This window comes from Archocentrus centrarchus, chromosome 20, assembly GCF_007364275.1.
Source record: "Archocentrus centrarchus isolate MPI-CPG fArcCen1 chromosome 20, fArcCen1, whole genome shotgun sequence".
Taxonomy (NCBI): domain Eukaryota; kingdom Metazoa; phylum Chordata; class Actinopteri; order Cichliformes; family Cichlidae; genus Archocentrus; species Archocentrus centrarchus.
The window spans coordinates 6,165,743-6,193,633 of record NC_044365.1 but is presented as its reverse complement, the minus strand read 5'-3'; the positions used below and the strand labels follow the sequence as shown (position 1 = coordinate 6,193,633).

Sequence of the window (27,891 nt, the reverse complement as noted above, 5' to 3'; positions counted from 1 at the left end):
GAAATGTTCATGCACGTTCAGTCATCTGAGTCTGAGCAGCGGCAACCTTTTGATTTCCTCCTCAAACAGTGGCTCTTTGTTGCTTTCTATTCAGCTCACTATGTGGAGGCACTGCACACAAAAACTGATCCTTGCTATCAAAGCGTTCACAGTATGTACAACTCTACATTCACAAATACAGAGTTCAAGAAGCTGAACAACCCCGTTCTTTGTCTTTGGTTGTTACCCAGTGTCTATACCAGAAGTATTTCATAAGTTAATAATAATAGACAAAACATATTAATTCATATTCTGTACAAAAGCATGTTACACCATAAAAACTGCAGCTTATATTCCTTAAATGAGAATGTAGAGTTAATATCGTGTACTTTATTCTTTCTAGTGTTTCATTGGTTAGATGACTTCCAGCTAAGCCAAAATTTTTTGAATTATCATACATACAGCGTATGTATCAGCACACACTAGCAAGCTCATTTCACAAGCTGCATCCATAAAGTGTGCAAGAATGATACAGACATGCTGAGGGCGTGGTCAGTAACACACTAATCAAATGTCATAATATGTTGCACAAAAGCCTCCCTTTGGCACCACAGTGACTGCTGATGAGGGAGTCTTTGCTCCAGAGTATTTAAATGCAATTTAAGAGAAGAGAGGGAGTGGGGGGGGAATTAGGAAGTCTGTGTCTGAAGACAAAAATGTCGCATTCATTTCAGAGATGACACACTTGTGATTCACTGCTGATGCATTTAGCCTTGAGTGCATGTCACATGAAGGCTGGGCTATTCTCGACACTGAGGAATTACGGAGTGTGAACATTAAGCTGCATACTGAGAAATGCAATCCTTCATCTGTCTCCAGTGTCACATACAAAACCACACAGCCGCGTCTCCGTGTGATGCAACACGGGCGCTGCAGTGCAAACACACACCTCCAAGTTTGCTGTTTAATCCTCGTCTTGGGATGTGAAGATCGATGCCTCCGTGATCAATACCTGCTGATAAACACTTAAATGCTACTCATTTGTTCTTGTTCCTAGTAATAAGCTTCAATTACATGGATTAGATTAGATGGAAATTGTGACTCAAACGTTGTCATTTTTATTATTATATTTATCGCCATTCATTAAAGATGATAATTGCAAAGTGGATAAACATGCTAGATGTATTATACAGTCCTGCTTCTCTCGTCTTATTTCACCTTGTTGCCAAGAACAATCATTCCTCACTGCCAGCAGCTTCAAAACGCTTCCCATCTACAATATTGGAATTCCATCTGTTCGGCATTAGCAATTGTTCCGTCGTCTCTCTGCAGCTGTTTCTCGCCTCTTTTGAGGGATGATGGACTGTTTCACAATTACAGCTAAAAATACATTTCTTCTAACAGTAAATGGCATGTAGATCTCCTGCAAAGTCATATAAAGTAAACCTTGAGTTTATTCATTTCAAACAATATTTGAAGTGGCTCACAGAGTAGCCTAGGTACGCAGGTAGGTAGGGCCAGTTGGTCCAGAACTGTGAGGGTCTTTCATAAAAAGTCAAAGCTATAGCATAACATATTCAGGGGGGATGTTAACTACAAGTCCCAAGGTGCATTTCTGCAAAAGATAAAAAAAAAATATCCAGAATGTGATATAGAATAAAGGTAAAGACACTTCTGCAATCTGCTTTTGGTACAATTAAGGTCCTGGGCGACACCCCGGAGCGGCTCCTCAGCCTGCATTTCACCATAAGAACAAGCGGCTGAATGATATTGATCTGTTTTGGCTTCCTGCGTGCTGATATTGTATGTGCCGTCTGCCTATAGCTCAAGTTGTTATTAGCACTTCTGCTTTTGCTTCTCTGATAAGTCACAGCTGCTGTCAGAGTATCTGAAAAAGATATCTTGCTAATTAGAGGCTTGTTTACTCGGCAGCCAACACCAATTCACATCCAATTTAGCCGATTTTTTTCAAAAGATGTATTTGTACATGTCATTCTACATCTGTGGAGCAGTTTATACTGGAGCGAAGTTTTGGGATTGAGTTATGAAATGTGTCTTATTTAAATTGCACACTTCCAGCACCATTAGAGCTATCTTGTTCTCCAGTTCGCACTCCCCCTGAAGCTGTAAACTGAACGCTGATTTTCGGTAATTCAGCCTATTCTGACACAGTGTCTGCACTGGGCCCTCTTCACTGTTGCCAAAAATCTGAACCATGGCACTGTGATCCTCAGTAAGGTGGATCTTAGCATGAGCCTGAACAGTGAAGCTGGTCGGGGTTTTTCCACGAGGGGTCCCTGGAGACACACTCCAGGGGCCCCTCGTGGCACTTCTCTATGCAAATGAACTCAGCTGATTCACCTCTTTGTGAGTAGCTGCTGAATATCTGCTTCCACACTGCAGTTTACGATTCAGTTAATACTGTCGAAAGCTTTATTGCTGTACAGGTTTTTAATGTATTGTTTTCTTTTATTGCATTATTTTGTGTTATTATAGAGTGCCTGGTTTTAATCTCATGAAGCACTTTGTAAAGTCACTTTAAGAGGAGGAGTGTTATATACAGAAGTTTACATACACTCATCGTGGGCATGAATGTTGGGCTTTTAATCATTTCTTTGATTTTTGTTTGTAATTCTGGTTTGACATCAGTTCTCAGTTTTACACCGACCTAAAGTCGCTCAGAATAAACGTATGATGTGAGCCTAAATTGGCTGCTTGTAAGTGAGGATTGTTTCCCCTCCCTGTGCCCTTGTAGGGACATTTGGTTCATGTAACTGTGCGCACACACCACAAACACACATTTCCACCACTGCTGAAGCTTTGAAAACATAAGCTCCGCTGCCACCCAGTGGAAGCAGAGCTTCTGCACTCACAGGCACACCAGGACTCCCAGGAGCTCCGTCACTGCCTCGCTCCCCCTGCAAAAGAGATACATCATGACTTCTTGGAGGATTGTGTGCATTTGTTAGCACGTTTGTGTGGCTAAGAATGAGTGTGTGTGTGTGTGTGTGTGTGTGAGAGAGAGAGAGAGAGAGGGAGTGGAGAAAAGGTCATGATTACCACTAGGAGCCAATAAGGGAAAGCCAGAGTGAGAGGGGATAAGAATTGGCTGCTGGTGACCTTTAGCAAACCTGACTTTTTTATCTCGTTTGTGTGGTTTTCCAACCACATCCTGCAGCACTTTTAACACACCGCTCTGCTTTCCCAGCTCCTCCGGGCGATCACTCTGTCTGCCATTAGTGCATATAAATGTGAGCGACTGAATCAGAGGGTTGTTCAGTTTGGGACTGATGCTGACTTCACAACAGTAGCTGCTGCAGCAGGTTTGAAATACACATGACTGGCTTAAATTAGACTTCACTGCCTCTTTACTCGCTTCTCTACAAAACTGGAGTTACTTAAATATATATATCGCATACTCTGATCACAGCAATTTAAATCACTGCAATATAATGCACTCATATTTGTACAGTAATCACTTGAACAGTCGCTGCAAACATCTTTATCTGCTGTGTGATCCTGTCAGAACCGGGTGTTCAAAAATGTTCTTATTAACGTTAGAGGAACTAACAGTTAAGGAGCCTGTGTCCCATGCTTCCCATGCATGGTACCCATGCTTCAAAAAATATAAACTAATTAGTTCATTACCAAAAGCTCTGCAGGTGTTTGATTTAATAGTTTCATCTCAAAAATGAACTGCCAAAAATAGTCTGAACAAGCCACGTGTAATTGTTGAGCTGCTGGTCTTTACTTAAAGCCTGATACTGCTGTTCTGTTTCTATAAATGTAATAAATAGTCATTGGCGTTGGTATATTGTAAAATACATAATCTATAATACTATATGAGGAATTCCTGGAGCCCCACTACTTGACAAAAGATCAAATTGTGCTTTAGTGCTTTTTATCATCTGTGGACATGTACACCTCTGTAAACCCAGCTATTCCCTGCTAAAAAGGAGTTTTTCCTTCTCCCAACTGCTGCTCAGTGGGAAAATTGTTGGGTTTATCACTACAGTCCTGTAAACTCCTGACCTTGCTGTGTAGTACCAACAGATTTCATCTAATATGACTCCACATCAATAAAGCTGGAGATGTACCACCTGATCAGGCAAACACCGGATCTGCTAATCGGTCATGACCTCTGACCAAAACCCCGACATTCACGCTTCCAGAAATCTACTGTGACCTTATCCCAACAGCTTCTTTACCTCATGGTAGCAAACACACAATTCAGTGAAACCACAGCAAATCGATTTGTGCTAAAATATTATTTCCTTATTACAAAATGCAATGGGCTATATCCGGCTTTGTCATAATGCTAACGCTGTAGCCAATAAAGTGTCAGTGTACCGTCTGCCTTTCATTTCTGTGTGCAGAGCCAGTCATTCCCAAAGGTTTCGCTCTCTTCGGTCCTGCAGTCAGGTCAGTTAAAGGAACGTGTATTAGCTTAAATTCTGACTGGGTGATGCTGTTTTAATGCTTGATAGCAGTTAAAACAAGCCAGTCTAATTTCCTGTTAGAAACTTTGTTCATGTGCAACATGACAACAGCCACCTCACTCTCTCTGGATATTTTCATGAGCTAATTTGATTAGCGGCAGCGCTGGAGCGTTTACTAAATAAATATGATTTGACTGGCAGGCGCTTACAGCAGCACTTGAAAAGTTGAACTTTTCTCAACTTTTCTGCATCAGTAGTGGGAGTGAAGCCCGGCAAAAGATCCACAAGAGCATGTATCTTCAGCAAAGTACTGTATGGCAGCACTTGATTGAAAATGAATGAGACATGAGGCCTGAAGATAATCCTCCCAAAGCCATTTTCACAGATGTACTCATGACAGTTTCAGATGAATCGATTTAGGATATTTTTCAAGGAAAAAGTTCATCAGACATGTTCACACGTCTGCAGACACTCTGTGTGGGTGAAGTGAGGGCAGAAGTGATGGTGGAACAAAGGATGGATCTTACTGTCATTTCAGGACACTAATGGGAGATGGCTAGCTAGGTGAGTAATGTGGTATTAATTTGGACTTTTTACTTTTTACCAGGTGATACTGTTCTAAGACTAAAGCGTGCAGATGAGCAAAAGCATCATAAATAACATCTTTTGGATTCCAGCCATTCAAAATTCAAGCACATGTAAGCAGTTTTTGGGTGTAACGCATTCCAGAGTACCACATTACTGTACTCACACTACATTTTTCAGTAACTCCTCTTCTTTCATCGCACAAACTTGCGCTCCAATCAGCTGATTTCAGGGAGGAGGAAAATGGTGGAGCGCTCTTTGGCTCTTTGCAAGCGTCTGCACAGACTGCATGCTAACACAAAACTGGCAAAGAACCTAAAGGGATGTTCAAGCTGAGTTAATGCTGACCTCAGCCCAGAGCCTAAGGTTCAACAGCTAACCGAAGCAGTGATGAGCAGTCAGGCCCGTAGCTTTGTGGCATTCATTTCCATCTATATACTGTATATTTCTGCACTAGAATCACTGTGGTGACCACTTTCAAGGCTCTTTGGGCTGGTTTTCAGTTCCTTTGTGTTGTCGGTTTTGTGTTCATATGTGAACACTGAATTATACATACAATCGCATTAGGACAGGGATTTGTGTTGGCCTGTGGGACTGTAGCCATGAAGGCTTAAATTGTTAACTGGTAATTATGAACTATGCATTTCAGGGCCTGTTACAGAGTAATGCAAAAGTATCAAGTAGTTTAATGCAGTAATGTGCTGCATTACTTTTAAGAAAAGTAAGGAGTAATGTGTATAATACATTACTTTTTTGAGTAAGTGACCCAACATTGCATTAAGTAACATGGCTAACACAAAAATCTGCATCTGGTTCACGTGCAGTGGGACCACTATTTCTGTTCTTTTAGCTGCACAAGGATCCAAAACACAGCTCTAGGCTCTTTAAGGTATTTGACCCAAGAGGAAGAGTGATAGAGTGCTGCATTGCTGCTCCTAGGTTCCAGGTAAGTTAAACTCACCTGAGATGGTTTGGGATAAGATGGACCTTAGAGCAGAGGAAAAGTAGCCAACTAGTGCTAAGCTTATATGGTAAGTGAATTCCTTAGTTGGAAAAGTTCGAGATTATGAGCTCGTGACGCTAGTTAGTTTGGAGAATCTAGAATAAAAAGTAAAGAAATTTGTGTTTGGTCAATTATTCTTTCCTTTATGGTAATAAATCTTATACGACAGGAAAGCCTGTTTATTTCCCCTCTGTGGGTTGAGCAGCAGAGTTGTGTATGTAGGTTGCAAGTTAGCTGATGTGGTTGTGTTGGCCACTCTGGTGTGAACAGCATGCCCGAGGTTCAGGTCAGGACTGCAGGCAGGCTGTTCCATCCTCTCCACTCCCAAATTCTGAAGGAATTTGATAAACCCAGCACTGTGGGAGCGAGCTTTGTCATCTTGGAGGACGGCGCTCAGTCCCAGAAAGTGGAGATACTGTATGGGATTGCCACTGGTTGCAGAATCTCATCTCTATCTCTATACATTAAGATTCCCTCCAGTGATGACAATCCTGATTGTCAGCACCTGGGGCGCCAGAAGCTCAAAAAAGATTCAAAAGCAGAATAAGCTGTTTGGTACTGGCAGAGGAGATTTGGGAAGTACAACCCACATACTCAACTCTGCTGCTCAACCCACAAATGCATTTTCCTTACAAATGTGGCTCCATTTAAGAGGAAATAAACAGGCTTTCCAACGGTATAAGATTTATAGCCAAGAAGCATTGTTACAAGAAATAATCAAACACAAATTTCCTTACTTTTTGTGTTAAGTTTATATAATTCCACACTGTAAATGAATGTCAGTTAGTAGTGCGACATGAAAAAAAGCCACCATACCTGTGTTCCTTTAGACCCAGCCTCTCCTCTGTCTCCCTAATGACACAACACTGAACATTAGAGCATATTCACATTACTCTGCACTGACAGTGAGACATTTAAACAAGAAGATTTAATAACAGAGAAATAGCATCCACGTCCTGTGGATTGCACACTGTACATCAAATACAGCAGTATGTTAAGCAGACTGTTCTGGATCACGACTGTTTATAGTGTTTTTATGTGTCTGGGCATGCTGCTTTTGAAGTGTGAAGGACAACCTTCAGCACCATTAAAATTAATCATGTCATCTAAGCGCAGTGTGAATAATACATCAGCAAGTATGTATTATGTTAGGCTGTCAACATTTCCACAGTACAACTTGTAAATCATGTAAGCTCCTGACAGTTAAACCATAAATCATTCATCAAGTGGAGCCACTGCTGCCTTTTGAAGACTTCATTAAGAGGGAATAAACCACATTGTTTTGCGTGTAATTACAAGAGTTGACTCTCACCTTATGGCCTTTGAACCCTGGCAGACCCATGGCACTTGGCAGCCCTGGAATACCTGGTTCCCCAGTTGAGCCCTGAGAAGGTGAAAGTTTTATTGATTTTTGACAAAAAAAATCAATATGTAGAGAATGTTGGGGAATGGAAACCAGTTATGTGTTTGTTTGAGAGCCAGCATTTGAGCTCTTAATCTACCACATGAAAGACAGGATCTTTGGAAAGTGGTCAATAGATTCAGAGAGTGTTTCTCCTCAGGCTGCTCCAGATAATCACAAGGCTGGGTAAATATGGTTTATAAAGACATTTGAGTGAAGACATTTCAAGCGTTCCTGTGCTTGTGAAATCTTCATTTCTAAAATGTTGAAGTAAAGTGTGCTTTAAAAGGATGACACCTTGAAAACAACAAAGTTACCTGTAATTAAGTAGCAAAGCAAAGACAACTTGGATTCTTTTTTTAAATGGTTGACATTTGTGGGCGTAATTCTTCAGTAATATGTTGCTTAACGAACAAGCAGCATAAAAAGTGTTGCTGTCACTCATCAGGAAGCCTCAGACTGCAGGCTGGTGAAATAAGCACAGGCTGACAGGACAAATCTCAGCGCCATGCTGAATTCTATCAAACTGTCACCTTTAGGTAGGCATGTGGGAACACTTGCTGGAACTGGGGAATAATGGTGTAACTGCTTGTCACAGCGTTGTTCAGGTAAAGACAGATAAAAACTTATTTCTTTTTCTGCATCTTTAAAATAGATATGGGACATGTGTGATTTATCTAGCATGTGCTGCTATTGAACCTCTGAGGTCTAGCATCTTCCAATCCTAACCTCTGACCATATCCTTAAATATGACATTTGCCCATCCAGTCTACATGTTTTTTTGAGGACTTGGAGAAGGCATTCGGCCGCATCCCTCAGGGTGTCTTGTGGGAGGTCCTGTGTTAGTATGGGCCTGTTGTTGAACAACCACAGTGAGAGCTTGGCCTGTATTGCCGACAATAAGTTGGACTTGTTTCCTGTGAGTGTTGAACTTTGCCAGGGCTGACCTTTGACACCGATTCTGTTCATAATTTTTATAGACAGAATTTCTAGGCATAGCCACGTAGTGGAAGTCTTCTGCCTTGGTGGCCTCAGAATCTCATCTCTACTTTTTGAGGATGATGTGGTCCTGTAGGCTTCATCAGGTGGTGGCCTCCAGCTCGCAGTTCACTGGTGTGAAGTGGCTGACATGAGAATTAGCACCTCCAAGTCTGAGACCATGGCCCTCAGCCAGAAAAGGGTTGAGTGCCCACTCTGGCTAAGGGAAGAGTTGTTGCCCCAGGTGGAGGAGTTTAGGTATCTTGGGACGCAGAACTGGTCTGTCGTGGTAAAGAGGGAGCTGAGTGTGAAAGCAAAGCTGTCGATTTACAATCTACGTCCCTACCTTCACCTATGGTCATGAGCTTTGGGTAGTCACAGAAAGAATGAGATCGCGAATACAAGCTGCAGAAATGAGCTTCCTCTAAAGGGTGGCTGGCCTCTCCCTTAGAGATAGGGTGAGGAGTGCAGCCATTCGGGAGGGGCTCAAAGTAGAGTCGCTGCTCCTCCACATCAAAAGGAGCCAGTTGAGGTGGTTCAGGTATCTGACTAGGATGCCTCTTGGGCGCCTCTTGGATGAGGTGTTCCGGGCATGTCCTTCGGGGTAGAGGCCCTGGGACAGACCCAGGACATGCTGGAGAGATTATCTCTTTCAGCTGGCCTGGGAGCGCCTTGGGGTCCCCCTGGATGAGCTGGATAAGGTGGCTGGGGAGAGAGAGGTCTGGGCTTTTCTGCTTAGGCTGCTGCCCCCACAACCTGGCCCCAAATAACCAGAAGAAAATGGATGGATGGATGGATGGATGGATGGATGGATGGATGGATGGATGGATGGATGGATGGATGGATGGATGGATGGATGGATGGATGGATAGATATTCTAGCATCTTCCAACCCTAACCTCCGACCATTTCCTGAAATATGTGATATTTGAATATGTGACCTATTTGGCTTTTGAAGTTTGTTCTCCCAATTCTTTGCAATTAAAGGATAAAAAAAAAGATTCTGAAACACATATAAAACATTTTTTTTTATATTAATGGATGTTTGAATGGATTTGAAGCCTAAACTATATGTTGAATGTGCTTTGAAAAATGAACTGAGGAAGTAATAAAAGTACTTAGTATTATTGTACTATTTTGCAGGCTGAGTCTACTTACAGTAGGACACACCAAAGCACATTTGAGTCCTTAATACTACACTAAGCACTATGTATCCTTTTCAAGTGAATTACAGCGAGCTAATGTTTATATTTGTGCAGATCCGTTGATGTCTCATCTGCCATCATGTTTATATCATGTTTGTAAGAGGCTTGTCAAGATCACGAACCAACAAAAAAGTGTTAATGGGCTCAATAACAACTGAAAAAACAACAACAGAAGACTGGTGCAAAAGTGCAATTTAAGAACTGCCATGCACGATGTGATCTGATGTGATGTGTCCACAGTTACAGAGCTTAGCACATTTATCAGACCACCTGTCAAAAATAAGAAAACACAAAATAGTTTAGAAATCTGTCAAAATCTTTTTTAAAACAACAATTTATATTTTTAATTAGGCAAATGAAAAACTGAAAGAACTAAATAGTCCAAATTCACACATAATACCTAATATTTTGTATGGCCTCCTTTAACCTTGATAACAGCCTGCTTTATTGCTGGAATTGTTTTTATGTACTTTCTAAGTTTATTCTGTTATTGAGTTCCAAATAGTTTCCAGCTGTTCTCAAAGACTTGCTTTGGATGAAACATTTGTACGATCTATCGGTGAATCCATTAAATCCAAAATCCGTTCAACAGGATTTAAGTCCAGACTTTGACTTTGTCAGTCCATCAGTTCCAGATCCCTTTTTCTCGGTCAAATAGTCTTGGGGTCATTGTCCTATTGGTATATGAACCCAAGATAAAACGGTTTCAGTGCAGGAGGGTTTCCATGATGCACCAAGATGTTGTTATAGACCTTGTTTGCGATACCAAACATCCACGTGTTTATTTCCACAGCTTATCTGTGGCCATAAACACAACGATGCTGACCAAAGAGTTCAAATTTGGACTGTTCCATTCAGAGTATCTTCTTTAGGTCATTTACAGACCTGTGTTTGTGCTCCCTGGAAAATCATTTTTGGATGTTTGCAGGCCTCTGTAATGACTTCTTAGTAGCTATTGTTCCCTTGAAGAAGCCTGGTTCGTTCAGGTGTCTGCAGATTCTGATCTAGAAGAATTTATCATTGTTTTCTGCCTCTTCCTTGGTCCAATTTGATAGTACCAGTCTCAGTAATCGTCTTCAAAGCATACTTGACCACATTGTGTGAACACATTTTGTCTTCCCCCATTTGTCTCAAATTCCATCCAGCATCGCAAAGTGCTTTAATGCAGATTATTTCCTTTTCGGTGAGTTCTTTACATTTTAGCATTTTGAACAGGAAAATGGTAACAATCTGAATTCAAATTCTTGTACCCAAATTGGTCACATATAAGTAACTAATTTGACAAATTTGTCAAATTAGTCACTTAATTTTGATAAAAGTGACAAATTTACAAACATTTTTCTGTTTGGAAATGCAAGTAAACAACTGTAATTTGGGACCTTAATCAAAGATAATAAGCTTTACTATTTTTCCTGCTTTTTTCTAAAACTGTAAATTTTGAAAAAATAATGGACAACAATAATAATTATATTTCAGCAGGAAAAAAATTTAAAGTGCTCGTGAATACTGGTGGATTACCATTGAAAATTATTTTGTTAATTGATTTAGGGCAGCTTTGGGATAAACCTTATATTGGGTGGTGGACCAGTACATTTTTTAAGCTGTATATGTTTAAATTAATTAAAAATTTTCTTCATAACCTACAATAATATAATGTGAGCTATGGTTCACACATCTGCAACAGTGATGAGACATTCATGAGACTGCTCTGAGCTATGCCAACTACTTTGTACCACTAGAAGACCTGTTTATATACTCAACCTAATGTGTAGTTAAAACTAGCTGGCTAAACACACACATGTTGGCTACTAGTTAAGAAAGCAAAGGTTAGTTAATACACCCTTGTTTTGGGTCATTGGTTTACTGTTGGCTAAAATCAAAACTGTTTGACATTAAATTGGTACGTTTTAAATGGTAACATTGAAATGGTGACTTTTAAAGACAGGTGAAGATCATGAGCTAATGATGAATGTTGATATTAACTATAATGAGCTGATGTTGCTCGCTGTTGAAGCTCGAAGCAGAAAAGAGGCATTGAGGCAGCCCTACAAACACATTATGTAATGCCAAAGTTGGGCTGGGTCACACAAAAAGTTGTTAAGTTGTAATTTTGCCAACTTTGTGGCAGCACTGCTCTGTGGTCTGGCAATAACTAGACTACACAAAGAACAACATACATATGATGTATTTTACTAACACAACTACGATGTTGTACCAGGGAATGTTATTCTCTTACTCTCTCAAATGTAACATTTTTAGAATATAAATGTCATTTATTCACAGTGCAGTTTTATAATGTTGCTGCAGTGTCTTAAATGTGTCCATTAGTATTATTATAAATGTCACTCCACTTGTTGAGGCCCTGCAGTTGTTCATGTGTATTTAGGACTTTTTAAGGACCTGTACCGACCCTGTGTAAATCCCTTTGTCCCTGTTCTTGATGAATTGTCTAATACGTGCTCAAGTCATTTTAAAATGGTTAACAAAAAAAATGTAAAGGTGTGCTTCACTCACCTTCTGGCCTGGTGGACCAACAGGACCAGCCACCCCAGGATCTCCACAGTTTCCCTGAATAAAACACACACAGCATTTGTCTGACTGTACTTGTGAGAGCCATCTGTCGCCCACATTCTTTGCCCTGATCCAGTTCTTAGAGAGCGAGACAAGCACACAGGTCATGGAGGGCATATCCGTGCATGGCTGCTATTGGCATTCATACAGATGCAGCACAGCACATGCACAGGACATGAGTGAAGGTGAATATAAAGGACACAGTATAGTGACTAATCAAATGCTCTCAGCCAGCCCCATTACTATTCTCTTCACTGTTAACCAGCTGTGCCAATCAGAGGAGCGCATCACAAAAGCGTCTCACTAAATTTAGAGGACAGGCAGCTTTTCCAAGCACTAGAATGGTATTGCTGTCAGTGCCATTGTGGGAATTTGAAGTATTACAAATGCTGTGCTGGTTGTAAGCACTATTTTAATGCTGCAGCTGGTCGATATGGAGCTGACTGCACTTACTTTTATACCGTCTTCAATCCCAGGACTGAATTCACTAAAAGAGCTTTTATGTCCTGCACCGTCTGCCTGAACCTTCACCAACTAAACCTGCAAAAGTTGCTTTCTGTTCAGCTGGTTTCTGCTTAGCTGGCATTCGTGTCTCTAAGCAGGTATCTGGGTTGTTCTATGAAGCATTAATTAAGGATGCAGTGAGTACAATTTGTGTGACTGCATGTACATTTTCACATTACATTTCACATTGCCTTCCAAGATTAAAAAAAAGATAATAATATGGAGCCAAGGGAGAGGAGTAATGTTCAAACCTTTCACTGAATCTTCCATCAAAAAAAAAGGTGGTAAATGTAATAACTAATATTTTCTCTATAACTAGAACAAATATAGTTGGAAATATAGTTACAACATTTATCACCAAAACATCCAACTCATGTACTGAATCCTTTTTGTTAGGTCCTAACAATATTTAGTGGTAAATAAAACACCTTATTTTCTTCTCTTTTTTTTCAGGAAAAAAATAAGACATTATAGATAATTAAAAAATAGAGTCAGATGTTTAGTGACATTAATAAGAATCTTAATTTCTTGGTCATTTCCTATTTTAAAATTTGAATGTAAGAAGTGGATTCTGTGGCTAACTGTAATAGCTAACACTAGCGATACTTTCTCATTTTGTTGACTAAGATCATAAATAAAAGGTCATTTTTCCGTAGACTAATTTGACTTCTTTGTGTCAAAACCTTTAGAAAGAATCAGAAACGCCATCAGCGGGTTCGTGGTACGTCTGAGGTTAAAACGTGAACGCTCGTTTAGTCATTTTTGGCTACTGTAGAAACACAACAGCACAACATGACTGGCTCCATGAAAGAGTTAACAAGTCACACTTACAGGTCATTATACACTTATAAAAACATAATTATAAATCTTTGTCAATATCCAGTTTCTGCTAATAGACAACCCTGAACCCATACAATTTAAGCAGGCTCTCCAAACAGCCTCTTTGTCATGTGTTCCTGCTACTTCCTGCTCCCAGAAGCCTCCAGGGCTCTAATCAGGCGATGTGAACGTCTCCTTGTAAGTTTATGGAGGCGTTCACAACAAATATGCTGGGTGAGAATCTGGAGTTCAGTACAGACTGCTGTACCAGCATGCTAGTCATATTTAACATCATAACCCTCATTAACTAATTAGAGCATGTGTAATTAAACATATCTATTTATGAGTGCTTACAGATAAGTTGGAGCCACTACTTTATCAGGTGGCCGTTTCCTGGTGCTCAGCACAACAGCAAAGTGGCCATTTTCACCTTCATATGCATGAAATCATCTTCTACCCCCTCCTTTCCCTCCATCTTTGTGCCGTGCATGCTGTGCTGAGTATACAAAGTCCAAAGGGATGACAAATATGCATTTCAAGGTCAGAGAAATATGAACATGTCCTCATGCCCCCTGTGCTGGTCTCTGTGAAGATAAAAACAATGTCCTTAAAGGAGCCCTCCACAGAGCTTACACATGAAAGTCAGACTGATGTCATTTCTGAAGCTTTTCAGACAAGTTGAAAAAGTCTTGATTTTTGACCATTCTCATTTGAATTTGACACTTTTGAAATTCCCAAACTTTACACAACCTCAGTAAAAAGTCCTGAAGGGCTCCTTTCATTTGTATGTAGGCGCCTAAAAAAAGTTAATCGTGTAAAATCTCAGTTTGCATAAATGATTTTACTGGATAGAGATATGAGTATACAAACTGTGAACCATCTTTGACATTTATTCAGAAACACCTACATATGGAGTCCAAACAATCTGACTCCTGCTTTGGAAAATACAGTTTTCTCCATGGGAACATCAAGAGGAGAAGGGGAGGGTGCAACATCAGAGCAGGCTGAGAATAACCGAGCGGCTGGGGAGCAGCAGACCATTTGCATAATAACTAATTAAAACGTTCAACACACAGACCTTGGGACCATCTCGGCCGATCTCTCCAGGCGGTCCCTGGGGCCCCTGTGCTCCCTGGATGGACAGAAACATTTGGGTGGGGGTGGGGGGTGGGGGGTGGGGGGGGTCGAGAGAGCAAGGGAGGGAGAGGGAAGGAGAGAGAGAGAATGAGATGAAAGAGACAGACAGTGCTTTGGGCTGAATGTGACAGAGTGCGTGACGGCTTAGTCAGGAGGCACTGAGGGAGAAATGAGATGGCTCAGGTCCACTCACACCAAACACACACACACACACACACACACACACACAGAGGGATCTACATTTGGACAGTGGTGTGTGTGTATGCACACACACAGAGTTTGCATATTCAACAAAGCATTCTGCTATATCAAGAACCCAGCTTGAAGCTGTGTGTTAGTTTCTCCATCTTCCCACATGCCTTCACAACAGGAAAAAAACACACAAATAAATTCTACTGTCCTGTAAAATGTCTGACTGCCAGAGAGACGCAGGCAGCACAGAACAGAGAGGAAAAGGCAAGAAATGTCAATACTCAGCAGACCTATCAGTATTAATACTGATTGGTGTATATTAGGAATACAGTTCAATTCCAGCTCAAAGTATGTTATGCGGTAATCCTCCACCCCTGCTCTAACCTCTTCACCTTGCCTGCTGCTCCACCTGGGCTGCACTCTTTGTGAACTAAGGAGCCAGGCCGGCTCCATCCTGAGTTTCTATTTCCTGTCAAACGGAAATCTGATATCTTTATGTTTCATCTGAGATACTGCTTATCTTTTCTTAATCATCCATATGAAGGAGTAATTACATGTGGATTTCTTGTTGTCACAGAAGATAAATTCAATTTACAAACTCACTTCTGAAAAACTGAGGCAAAAAATGGAAATAGGAAAGAATGTAATGATATGCAAATCTCCTAAACACATGCTTATCCATTCATAATAGAGCTTAGACAACATATCAAATGTTTAAACTGAGAGAATGCACCGTTTTAAGAAAATATGAACTCATTCTGAATTTCATGGCAGCAACACATCTCACAAAAAGTTGAGAGGGTAAAAAAAGGCTGAAAAAAGTAAGCAGGACAAAAAAGAAACTGCTGGAGGAAGTTTTTGCTACTAATTAGGTTAATTGGCAACAGTTCAATAACATCTCTGAGTATCTTGGAGCAGCAGAATTTCTCAGAAGTAAAGATGGCCGAGGTTTAAAAAATAACTGTCTCAAAATTGTGGAACTGTTACAATCAGTGAAGGAAGGATGTGGAGGCGTTAAATTGAGCCAATTTATTGCAGACTGAAAAACCTATTAAGTATAAACAAAACCCAAACGAGAAGAGAGGAATCTGAACAACTACACAGAACACCAGAGGATTGACTAAAAGCTACGAGACACCGGGGCCGATAAACACATGAACTGACAAAGGACTGAGACGACAAATACACCGGAGGGTGGTTAGGGTGGAGCCACAGATGAGCTCAATAACAAAGGACGAGACAAGGAAGCCAAACTAAAAGCAAAGCGCAAACTCACCAAATAAAACAGGAAGTGAAATCACTAAACAGGAGACTCGACACAAGAGGGAGGAATAAACTCCAAAGCAATGAGGAGCAACTACGGACACTAAAGGGAAAAATAGATGAAACAACATAAACATGAAACAAACCAATAATCACGAGAATATTTTAAACAACCAAAGGTTCAAAACTCAACAACACAGGGAAACTGACCCAGGATCAGATTTAGACTCCAAGAGGCTGGAGCTGTGCTAATCGCTGTGCTAATGGGACAAGGCTGAAAATCCATATTGGATGCCAACTTTGGGCCCTGCAATAAAAACAGGAATGATTCTGGATTCATGGGAATCACTGCAGAGGCTCGGGCTTCCAGAAATCACTGTCTGTGAACACAGTTTGCCAACACATCCACAAATGCCCTTTAAAGCTCATGCAAAGAAGAAGCCACATGTGAACCTGACCCAGAAGTATCACCATCTTCTCTGAGCCAAAGATTATTTACAATAGACTGAGGAAAGTGGACAACCTTTCTGTGGTCAGATGAATGGAAATTTGGAATTCTTTTTTGGAAAACATGGATGCTGTGTGCTCTGGAATAAAGCGGAGAGGGACTGTCCAGCTCGTTATCAGCACCCAGTTCAAAAGCCTGCATGTCAGGTGGAATGGGGATGAATGAAATCATCAACTTGCACATCTGAAAAGCCACCATCACTGCTGCAAGGCACATACATGCCTTTGCAGTAAAAGAGTCCGGGTCCTGAACCGGCCTGCCTGCTCTCCAGACCGTTCACCAACTTAAAGCATTTGGTGCATCAAGGAGCAGAAGAAGGCCCCGGACTGTCGAGCAGCTAGAACCATACATCAGACGAGAATGGAACAGCATTCCTCTCAAAAAGTCCATCAACTGCTCGCCTCACCCCAGATGTTTACGGACTGTTATAAGAAGAGGGGGTGCTGATGTGTTTTTATGTTCTATTTGCAAATCACTGCATTCTGTTTTTATTTACATTTTGCACAGAGTATCTACTTTTTTGGAATTGGGGTTCCAGTGGATTGGAATTTTGAGTGATTAAATTCCATTTGAAATAGTACTTTTTTTTTCCAAATCATCCATTTAATGGAATAATTATATGTGCAATCATTATTGTCTCAAAGGCTAAATTGAATTCACTGGACCAGTATATACTCACACCAGCAGTAATCATCCTAAAACTCTACATGATGATAATTTAAAACGGAGCGTGCACATTGCAGTGGTTGTGGGAGCAAAGGGCTCTGAAATGCCGACTCCAACTGGAGGTGATGTACGAGGAGCAGAAACAGTGGAAATGCCACATGTGATTGGTGTCAGCTGGGTCAGCAAACAGTAAATTTGAATTCTATGTATATTTTATCATCACAAGAATGTATGTGGTTGCCTAGATACAAGGGGTGGCTCATCCCGCCCACACACTTTCCTCATCCCTCTTGACTCAGTGTGTGTGTGTGTGTATGTGTTGTGTCTCTGTGTGTGTTTGTGTGTCAGATACGCCAGAGGCCCACTGCAGGCATAACATCATAGCTGTGTTCCATTGTACTGACATGAATAGAAAGAGGATGAAGACTAAAAGATGAAGCTCATGGTTGTGGAAAGGTGACCTCTGTGCAGCCTCACATGCAGAGCAGGCTGCAGGCTGCACAGCAGAAACAACTAAATAACAACAAAGAAAAAAAGACCAAATTCTGAGTTGATACATTAAAGATTTGCCGTTCATCATTCAGGTTTTCATAATGTACGTGTCTCATCACGATTCACTGAATCCTTCTTTACTCCATCTAGCTGTACTGTCTCACTGTGGCCACAAGAGGGGGACAAAGCTGTGAACATAAAGTCATAATCACAGAGCTGTGTGTAAAGCTCTGCTGTAATTGCATCTTTCTGCATGTGTAATCTTGTTTACCTGGGGGGGGGTTACTGTATGTAGAGCCATAACCCCACACACACACTCACCTGACTGGTGGTCTACATCAACAAACACTTCCTGCCTTAATGATATTGGCAAATAAATCAATGGATGGATTCATAAGCAGCCAGGGCTAAATTAATGATCTCATTATGAGCGCGCTGCAGGGACGAGTGTGGAATTCTGGAGGAAGCACAGAGAACGCAAGTGGACAAACATACCAACTAGTTTGGTGGGTAACTGAAAACTTAAATGTTTGAATCATTCTGTATGATTTGACCTATTATAAGTAACACATGTGTTGTATTATGAATTATTATAAACAAGATCATAAGTAACACTGAAGTAACATGAAGCAGATAAGCCTCACACACTGTTCTAAAGCACACAGAGCGGAGAAGCTCCACCTGCCTGCTGTTCAAACCTTATGTTTATGTGGAGCCGACAATCGGAAGAAAGTGATGCTAAAAGAAGCAGAAAGGAGGTGAAATGTCTTCGTTCCAACCATGGGTCAACTGAGGTCCTGCACTGAGTCGCTGTATGAGATAAACAAAGATTATTTTGAACTGTGAAGAGTCCAAGAACGGAAATATTTATCTGCTAAAGATCACAATAGGTCTCCTTTATTTGAAAGCATCTGCGGGCTGCCTGTATGGGTCATTTCTGCTCTGCCAAGTCAGCCAGTTAATAACTGCTTTAAATCTCTTAACATCTTTATCTTTATCTTATTCAAAAACGTTTCATTTTTCAGAGTCACGGTGAAATATGGTGCTGCACACTGATTCAACGGGTAGGAGCTGCTATAGATGACATTTAAGGTTAAAAATAAACTTTTCCTGTTCTTGCACTTTTACAAAGTAGCGTAAGGAACGATGTTCACTGTGGTATCGATATCTTACATTTTTAACCCTTTTAACCACTGAAGCCTCTGAAGTTTGAAGAGGAATACCAGAGAGACAGAATCCAGGAGAATAAACCAGATGTTCTCCACTGAACCATCCAAGGTGTACTCTCAGATCAATACTGGAAGAGCATGTGGAAGAAGGATACAACACACAACACCAATGCTCAGTGGTTAGAGGATCTAAGAGCAGACCACAGCAACCTTCCTGAATAGGCTCCAGTGACCATCCCAGTGGCAGACATCAGGAAAGAGTCTCACACATGAAGAGTTAGACAGCACCAGACCTTGATATTAGTCACACCTACTGGCTAAAGAAGCTAACTGCACAAATCAACCAGCTGCTAAAGGCTAAGACACATCCAGAATGACTGACTGAAGGTCCTGAAACCCAAGAATCCCAACACCACCAGTCCCATCCAACTACCAGCCATGGAAGCTCCTGTCAGGCATCATGGCAGCTAAGATGAACAGGCTTAATGAGCTGGACCCAGAAAAGAACTGGCAGTTACACCAAAGAAGCAAAACACCAGCTACTGGTAGATAGAGCACTCACTCAAGGCTACCAACGTAGACCTGTACAAGATCAGCAGGAACCAAAGAGTCATTTGAACATGCTGCACACAACCCTCCCAGGCCTCTGCAGGAGGACATATAAGGATTTTTCACCTATTTTTAATATTCAATTCAATTCAATTCAATTTTATTTATATAGCACCAAATCACAACAAACAGTCACATCAAGGTGCTTTGTATTGTGGGTAAAGACCCTACAATAATATCCAAATAGAAATCTTGTAACAGAAGCATTTTAAGACCAAAATTTATGAATGGGACTTGATTTCAAAGATAACATGTTCTGGTGTCTGAAACTGTGCTTGTTTAGCATGTGGCTACGTTATTCCTATGTAAGTGGTTCACTGGGTGATCTGGTAGATGTTAAGAGGTTAACAAGGTCCTCAGTTACTGTAAATATTTAAACATTTTAACACGTTGACACAAATGAAAAGAGATGTTATACTAACCAGTGTTCCCTTTATTCCAGGCGGGCCTTGTGGCCCAGGCAACCCATTTTCACCCTAAATTCAAGAACACAGGGAATGAGTTCAGAGCTTTAGGGCACCAACAGTTACAACACAAGTTACTGTCAGGTCAGATTTTACCGGCGGTCCCTGCAGGCCTGGTTCACCAGGAGGTCCCCGGGCCCCCTGTGGATTATAGTGACAGAACGACATGATTACATCATATTGTATTCAGCTTAGTTTCAGTGAGCTGCATTTTATTTTTTCTAAACTTTTAAATGCACTGCAGCATGCTGTGACAATGTTGTAATATCTGTCATTCAGATACCAAAAAAAATAAAACAGTTAGGGACTTCAAGTCCATTAAATTTGGAAATTGTGAAAAGGAGGAGCCATTTGGCTGTGTCTGTCTTAGGAATGACCACTGGCTTGAAAGTTGCTCTTAACCATTTGTGACATCAGATCTCGAACAGAGACTTCCTTCTGTAAGCTGCTGTTTCAGAGATCAAGCGTGAGCTGTCCGGCTCAGATATGGTTCTGTTGTTGTCACGCAGGTGTTTAACTTCCACTGTAGACAAATAGAAAGAAGTCACCTTGTTCTTGGATTCTTGCTAATCTGGTCCATCTACTGCAATAAGGACACACTGTTTCATTAAAGGAAGCACAATTTCTTATTTTAACCCCAACTTACTGCCACAAATCTCTAATTCACAAAACTGTGATCATCATTATCCACTGCAACATGCTGGCGTGGCCTCGTCCACACCATTTATCAGTGTTGTGGTTGTTGTTGTTTTTTTTTTTTCTTTACAGTAAATAAAACTTGAACTATTGCATCACATCCTCTGCTGGGTTTTCTGAACATATCTTCAACGGAAGCTTCTATCGATGGTCCTCCAAAAAAAAAAAAAACACTTTCAGTGCTCTTTGACACGTAACCGTCAGCTCTCTGGAGCTCTGCTGGAGGGATGGAGCGCTATTCTTCTGAAAGATACTCCCTCATTTGGTGTTTTGATTATGCTTGTGGACAGCACTGTCTAACACATAAGTCAAACCTCTCCCGTGGGTGTTCACCTGGTGGAATTGTAACAGCACATGATTTACATCTTTTTCATACCTATCAAAGCGTTCAGTGAGCACTAGTGGCCAGAGGATGGAACATTATCATGCTGGAAGAGTTAACTCCCATCAGGACAGAAGTGTTTCATCAAAGGATGAAGGCGATCACTCAGAACAACTTTGCATTGATTTGACGTTTGCGTCCTCGTGTCTACAGACGGGCACACGAGGACACAAACCACAGCAGCAAACGTCTCCCGCAGCATCACGGAGCCACTGCAGCTCTCACTGTAGGACTCAAAGGTTCAAGTTCTTCTCTTCATGTTTCACAGGTTTTTGAAAGTATGTTATAACCCTATGAACTGGAAACTACTTTGTCACTTTAGGAGATACTAGAATAACTTGATTAAGGTCATTAACATTAGGGGGTTACACAGACATCCAAGAATCACAATGGATCACAGCTCAAAACAAAACAACATGTTCGCAGTAACAAATCCACAGCTGTGATATCTCACAGTGCAACAGGAAACACACTTTAAGCTAGTCTTAATTCTTCAACAACTGTAAATATACCGTATCAGCTTAATGTCACACTTCTTGTTCTCTGCCTTTTGAATACTTGTACAACACTGTTTAAGAAACTGTACCAGTTGAACCTTTATGATAAAGAGCTTACAGTAAATGTTTCAGAAGTCTTTCTGTACCTCTATGAACAGATCAGGTAATTGTAGAGTAAAGGTGAAAGCGAAGCTCTTTGTTCCCCAAAAAGTCCCCCCCCAGAGCCTGAAGGTGGATTCTGGGGTGGTGGAGTTGAGTAACACTTGTTAGAAGGGCAGATGGGAAATTCTGCAACAAAGTCTCAAACTGGGAGGAGAGTGAAGCACGTCACAGTGCCGCTCGCATCAGCCATCAGTGATGACCAACATGCAACCCTAACTCCAGACAGTTCACTGCTGAACTGCTGGATTTTAAGAGGTTAAGAAAACTGTTTTTTATTAAGAATCAGATTAAAATTTAATTTGATCATGCAATAAATGATCTCGATTCAGGGAAGAGTTCACACTCTGACTAAACAGAAGCTCAGAGAAGCTTTGTCTGTCTATGTGGTGTTGAGTTTTCAGCTAGAAACTCAAAGCAGCACCCTGTTTCTAATATAGCATAATTACACAACCCTAAAGCTCACAAACAATCCTGTTTATTTAGCAAAAGAAGACACTAAGAAATGAGCTTGAGCCCAGCTGTTAGCACTGAAGAACGTAATCACATGCTCATTGGTCTGTGGCTACGATTGTGTGACCATCAGACACAGTGACATGAGCATGGAGGCAGTTTTATGCAGAGCCTGTGTTACAAGGCAATAACAGCTGGGACACCATAGTATAGTGAAACTGCTTACAATAACAAACCTACATTCAGAGTTTGAGTTTTCCAGCAGTGCATGCAAACATCAGCTTGATTGGGGAGGGAGGGGGCTCTGGGAAGCATGAGGGAGCTGCTCAGCACGCGATGCTGCCTGCAGTGTGTGCTCACTTGTAAATGCAGGTATCCACTACAACAGAGTTTCTGCAAGCAGTGCATCAGCAAATGCTTCTTGTGGCTGGATATCAGCACTGGCAGCTGTGGAAAAGCGAGCTTCACACTTTGAATGTGTGTATATATGTTGTGTTATGTACTGCCTCCTAAAAAGTGGGAGTGAGTGTGTGGTTGTGGGGTGTGACAGTGATGAGTTTACCACGCTAACATTTATAGACAGAGGATGTAAAAGTGTAAACATTAAGAGTTACAGCAGCCTTTCAGTCTGAGGTCTGCAAGTAAACTTTCCACATTAATAAACCTGAGGTACTCCGTTACACCAAACTCTGCAACAAAGACAGGAAGGTGTGTGTGTGTGTGTGTGTGTGTGTGTGTGGTGTGTGTGTGTGTGTGTGTGTGTGTGTGTGTGTGTGTGTGTGTGTGTGTGTGTGTGAATTTGAGCAAGAAGAAAATAATGATTAAAAAGCTCAGCGTGTGATGTATACCAGCTTTAATTTTGAAATATGGCTCAAGCTTCAAAAACACTGGATCCCATAGGAGACAGCTGCATGAAAACAGGCAAGAACAAACATCATAAAAACCCAAGCACACATGAAATATGCACCTTGGTAAATATAAACCCGAAGCTAAAAAAAACATGCTGTGAAACCAAAGTCTGTATGAAACAGATGAATCGCTTCCAGGTCTCAAATGTGAATAAAGTGCTTTGAAGCTGCATTTTCTCTAAATGCCAGCAGGGGGCAGAGCCTGCAGCTGCAAAAGGATTTTTAGTTTTTAAAGAGGTTTATGGGAAATGACCTGTGACAGCTCAGCAAACACTTTTCTGTCTTTATGGGCTCAGTCACTAATTTCATGTTATACTGAATAAAATGTCATGGCCACTATTAGAGTCAGGAATTAATGATTTGATCCATCGTATAAACAATCAGCCTGGACTCTCACCAGTTTGTTACTAACAGAGTCACAGACAGTGTGATCACCGCTGCCTTCTCATCCTGAAGATAACAGCAGCGCCTGTATCAGAATGATGCTGATTTGCTCAGACCAAACACTCTGGTACTAAAAACCAGAACCCACAGGTTTGTGTGCTCAGTTTCCACCTGTTCATATGGCTGGATTACACACAATGAGAGCGCTTATTGGGAGGAAAGCTACAGTCACACAGTGTGTCAAACTACAACAATACCACAACTAATAAACTCATTGTTGGCTGTAGAAAAAAAGACAAACATCTCTGTTCCCATCAATAGAGCTGAGCAGCTGAACACCTTTAGGTTCCTTGAAATGAATATCAGTCGTCCAGATCACTGATACCACTCTACATGTAACCAGCTAACCACAGAGGGTCACTGTTGAAAATGCTGTTTGCAGAGTAATTGTATCAAAGTAGATTAATCTACAGTTGGCTGGAAGGGAAAAGTGTGGTAGGAAAAGGTGCACAAGCATCAGGAACCAGCCTTGAGAGGCTTGTCAAGAAGAATCAATTCAAGAACCTGTGAGAGCTTCACGAGGAGTGGGCTGTGAGTGGTGTCACACATGTAGAGGTCTTAAGGAAAGGAGCTACAACTGCTGCATTTCTAATATCAAATCACTTATGAACACAGACAATCTCAGCAGCATCTTACCTGGGCTATGGAGAACAACATCTGGTGTGTTGTTCAGAGGTCCAAAGCCCTCTTTTCAGATGAAATTAAATTCCATTTGGAATCAAGTTCCTAGAGTCTAGAGGAAGAGTGGGACTGTCCATCCAGTGCAACCATAACTGTTCCCAGTGCACCTTCAACTCGTTCAGAAAAATTATTCTTTTGAGTTTAACTGACTCTTTGACAGGATGGTTGTTTGAAGAGAAATATAATCAACATTAATCAATGAGATGCAGCAAATGTGTTGTACAAGTAGATAAAAGACATTTTATTGTGAGCAGAGGAGTCCTCCATGGCCACATTCAAGAGCAAAGCTTTAAAACAGCTTTTACCTTTTCATGTTTTCGGGTGTGTGTGTGTGTGTGTGTGTGTGTGTGTGTGTGTGTGTGTGTGTGTGTGGGGTGTGTGTGTGTGTGTGTGTGTGTGTGAGCAGCATGTTTGCTAGCACACAACAGTGTGTAAAAGCAGCAAATAATCTGAGCTCTTGTATTAATGTCCTGATTCCTTCAAAACTTTACTTGTTGTTTTATTAAATCAACAATAGCAAATCAAACAATCATTATCAGCTTACCGGGGCACCTTGAGCTCCAGCCGCACCAGTCGGCCCAGTATCACCTTTCTTTCCCTGTGGACAGAGCAGACATGTCAGTGCCGTCCTCAAGTGTGTGGTGTTGTATTAACAAAGTAGCTGGATCCTTCTGCATGAAGCACCAATGAACAGAGAATAAGACTGCATTGTGTTTAGGTATAATGACTAAACAGCAGTTTGTGTGAGTGTAGATTTAAACACTTTCTTCCAGGCACTTGGTGTTGTAAACGCACTGCAAATATATGTGAGTTTGGGAAATTTCTCACCTCCTAAATATTACACAATAAACGGCAACTCAGCCAAAAGTGTCACACTACATAAAGTCACAGAGTACTGAGGTGTATAGTGTGCAAAACGTCAGCACGAGAACTGTGTGCCCGGAGCTTCAGCATGGGTTTCCATTGGCTGAGCAGCACATGTAGTTAGCCTAGTACATATTATGTATATGAACACAGAGAACATGAAACCCACAGAAGAATAAACAGAACACCCTAATACCCCTCTACCCGTCCTCCCACAAATGCTGTCACTATCTTAGGTTTTGAAGGCAAACTTACATAGTAAATATACTCTGCATCCATCCATCCGTCCATCCATCCATACATCCGTCTGTCCATTCGTCCATCCATCCATACATCCATCCATCCATACATCCGTCTGTCCATTCGTCCATCCATCTGTCTGTCCATTCGTCCATCCATCCATACATCCATCCATCCATACATCCATCGTCCATTCATCCATCCATACATCCATCCGTCCATCCATCCATCCATCCATCCATACATCCGTCCGTCCGTCCGTCCGTCCGTCCGTCCATCCATCCATACATCCATCAGTCCATCCATCCATCCATCCATCTATCTGTCCATCCATCCATACATCCGTCTGTCCATTCGTCCATCCATCCATACATCCATCCGTCCATACATCCATCCGCCATCCATCCATACATCCATCCGTCCATCCATCCATCCATCCATCCATCCATCCATCCGTCCGTCCGTCCGTCCGTCCGTCCGTCCATCCATCTGTCTGTCCATTCGTCCATCCATCCATACATCCATCCATCCATACATCCATCCGTCCATTCATCCATCCATACATCCATCCGTCCATCCATCCATCCATCCATCCATACATCCGTCCGTCCGTCCGTCCGTCCATCCATCCATACATCCATCTGTCCATCCATCCATCCATCCATCTATCTGTCCATCCATCCATACATCCGTCTGTCCATTCGTCCATCCATCCATACATCCATCCGTCCATACATCCATCCGTCCATCCATCCATACATCCATCCGTCCATCCATCCATCCATCCATCCGTCCGTCCGTCCGTCCATCCATCCATACATCCATCTGTCCATCCATCCATCCATCCATCTATCCATCCATCCATCCATCCATCCGTCTGTCCGTCCATCCATCCATCCATACATCCGTCCGTCCATCCATCTATCCATCCATCCATACATCCATACATCCGTCCGTCATCCATCTATCCATCCATCCATACATCCATACATCCATACATCCGTCCATCCATCCATCTATCCATCCATCCGTCCGTCCATCCATCTATCCATCCATCCATACATCCATACATCCATACATCCATACATCCGTCCATCCATCCGTCCTATCTGTAGCCTATCCCAGCTGTTTATGATGAGAAAAAACTTGAATAGGTTTATGAATATTATCATCACCCTAATAGACAAAAAAAAAAAATTGATAAAATTGCTCATTGTGTAAATCAGGAATTAATGGTAATTTTGAAAAAGTGTAATAGGTATAAATGAAAAATGAGGATTTCATTCTTTCAATAAATTATTTCATTTATATACAAAGTTAGCAGTTGTTAATGCATTTGCACTGATGGTGATTGATTTGCCTCCTACCCAGAAGTCTACACTCCTGACAAAAATGCTTGTAGCTTAAGCAGCATTAATGTATTCCAAAGCCTCCAACCTACAAAGACAGGAAGTATATGCTTTTCACATATACACATCTTGCTCCAGCCTCTGACGGGGACGGTCGCATTCTATCTCTCTCCCTGCCCTCCCTATCTTTCCTGCTTGCTGCTTGCTGCTTGCTGTGAGAGCGTCTCTTGCACACTGTTCGAATAAGAATAAGATTAATATGGATTTGGCAAACTGGGCCTTCAAGACCATTGATCGAATTTTTTCCACTATGAGATCTGGGAAAGGGGAGCCTGCGTGTCCGAGTGGAACAGACCCGGTTGGATACGTCATCGACTCTTGGAGCTCGTGGAGACCTGTGTGCTTCTCGGCCCTCGAGGTGGAAGACGTGGAAGACGCTTACATATTTGGCTATCTGGTAGCGGTATCTTTTCTGTTTGGGCTTGGAGGATACCTGATTTACCGAGAAATCAAGAAAACCTGGACGGCAGTTCGACATCTGCAGAGGCTGCCGACCCAGGTGGATGGGCTGACCAGAATGGTACAGACTCAGACTCAAAGCCTGATGAACCTGAGCCGTAGACTTGGGGAGTAGCAGGTGAGAGGGGTTCGATCTGGAGATAAGGTACGGTTCTGCACAGTGAGGACGGTAACTAATGAATTTGGATTATTGGATTTATTGAATGGTTTCCCAGTGAGACTGAAGGCTGTTGAAAAAACAAGCAGCCTGTTCCAAAACAACATCTGCATTATCAGAATTCGGCTCCCTAGCCGGCCTTGGCTGGCAATCATATCTCTCCAGAGCTATGTGTGAAGGCCGCTATCCCCCTCAGCCCTCTCTGTGATTTGTGAAGCTGGATCTGGTGTACCAAGGCCGCTGATGAACTTCCATCACTATCAGCGAACTGTTTGGCTGGGAGCTGGCATCTGGGCTCCACAATGCCCCCACCCTCTCGTCTCCGTCTGCATCCCCTCCTGACCCTGACCCTACCCACCATACTGCTATCCCGGCTTTATATGTGCAATATGCTTTTTGCTGAGGTGTTTTTTGTAACCTCGTAAGGTGTTCTTTATGAACACAGTATGAGATGATTTTTTTGAACCTAACTATCCCAGTGTATCTCTTTCTGTCTTTCTGCTAAAGGTAGCGCCGTTGAGAAACGGTTGCATGACCTCAGACATCTGCCCCCCCCCC

At 41.8% G+C, this 27,891-nt stretch overlaps 1 protein-coding gene across 1 annotated transcript in view; it reads right to left on the bottom strand.

Moving 5' to 3' along the window:
• LOC115799723 (collagen alpha-1(XXI) chain-like) overlaps positions 1 to 27,891 on the bottom strand; it is a 67,421-nt gene that overhangs the window by 6,245 nt on the left and 33,285 nt on the right. Inside the window, exons 19-26 of the mRNA XM_030756994.1 lie at positions 24,749 to 24,802; positions 20,081 to 20,125; positions 19,943 to 19,996; positions 14,563 to 14,616; positions 12,105 to 12,158; positions 7,319 to 7,390; positions 6,823 to 6,858; positions 2,853 to 2,897 (exon numbers count right to left, since the gene is read on the bottom strand). Of these exons, the coding sequence (XP_030612854.1) occupies positions 2,853 to 2,897; positions 6,823 to 6,858; positions 7,319 to 7,390; positions 12,105 to 12,158; positions 14,563 to 14,616; positions 19,943 to 19,996; positions 20,081 to 20,125; positions 24,749 to 24,802 (414 nt within the window). The remainder of the gene's footprint in view (positions 1 to 2,852; positions 2,898 to 6,822; positions 6,859 to 7,318; positions 7,391 to 12,104; positions 12,159 to 14,562; positions 14,617 to 19,942; positions 19,997 to 20,080; positions 20,126 to 24,748; positions 24,803 to 27,891) is intronic.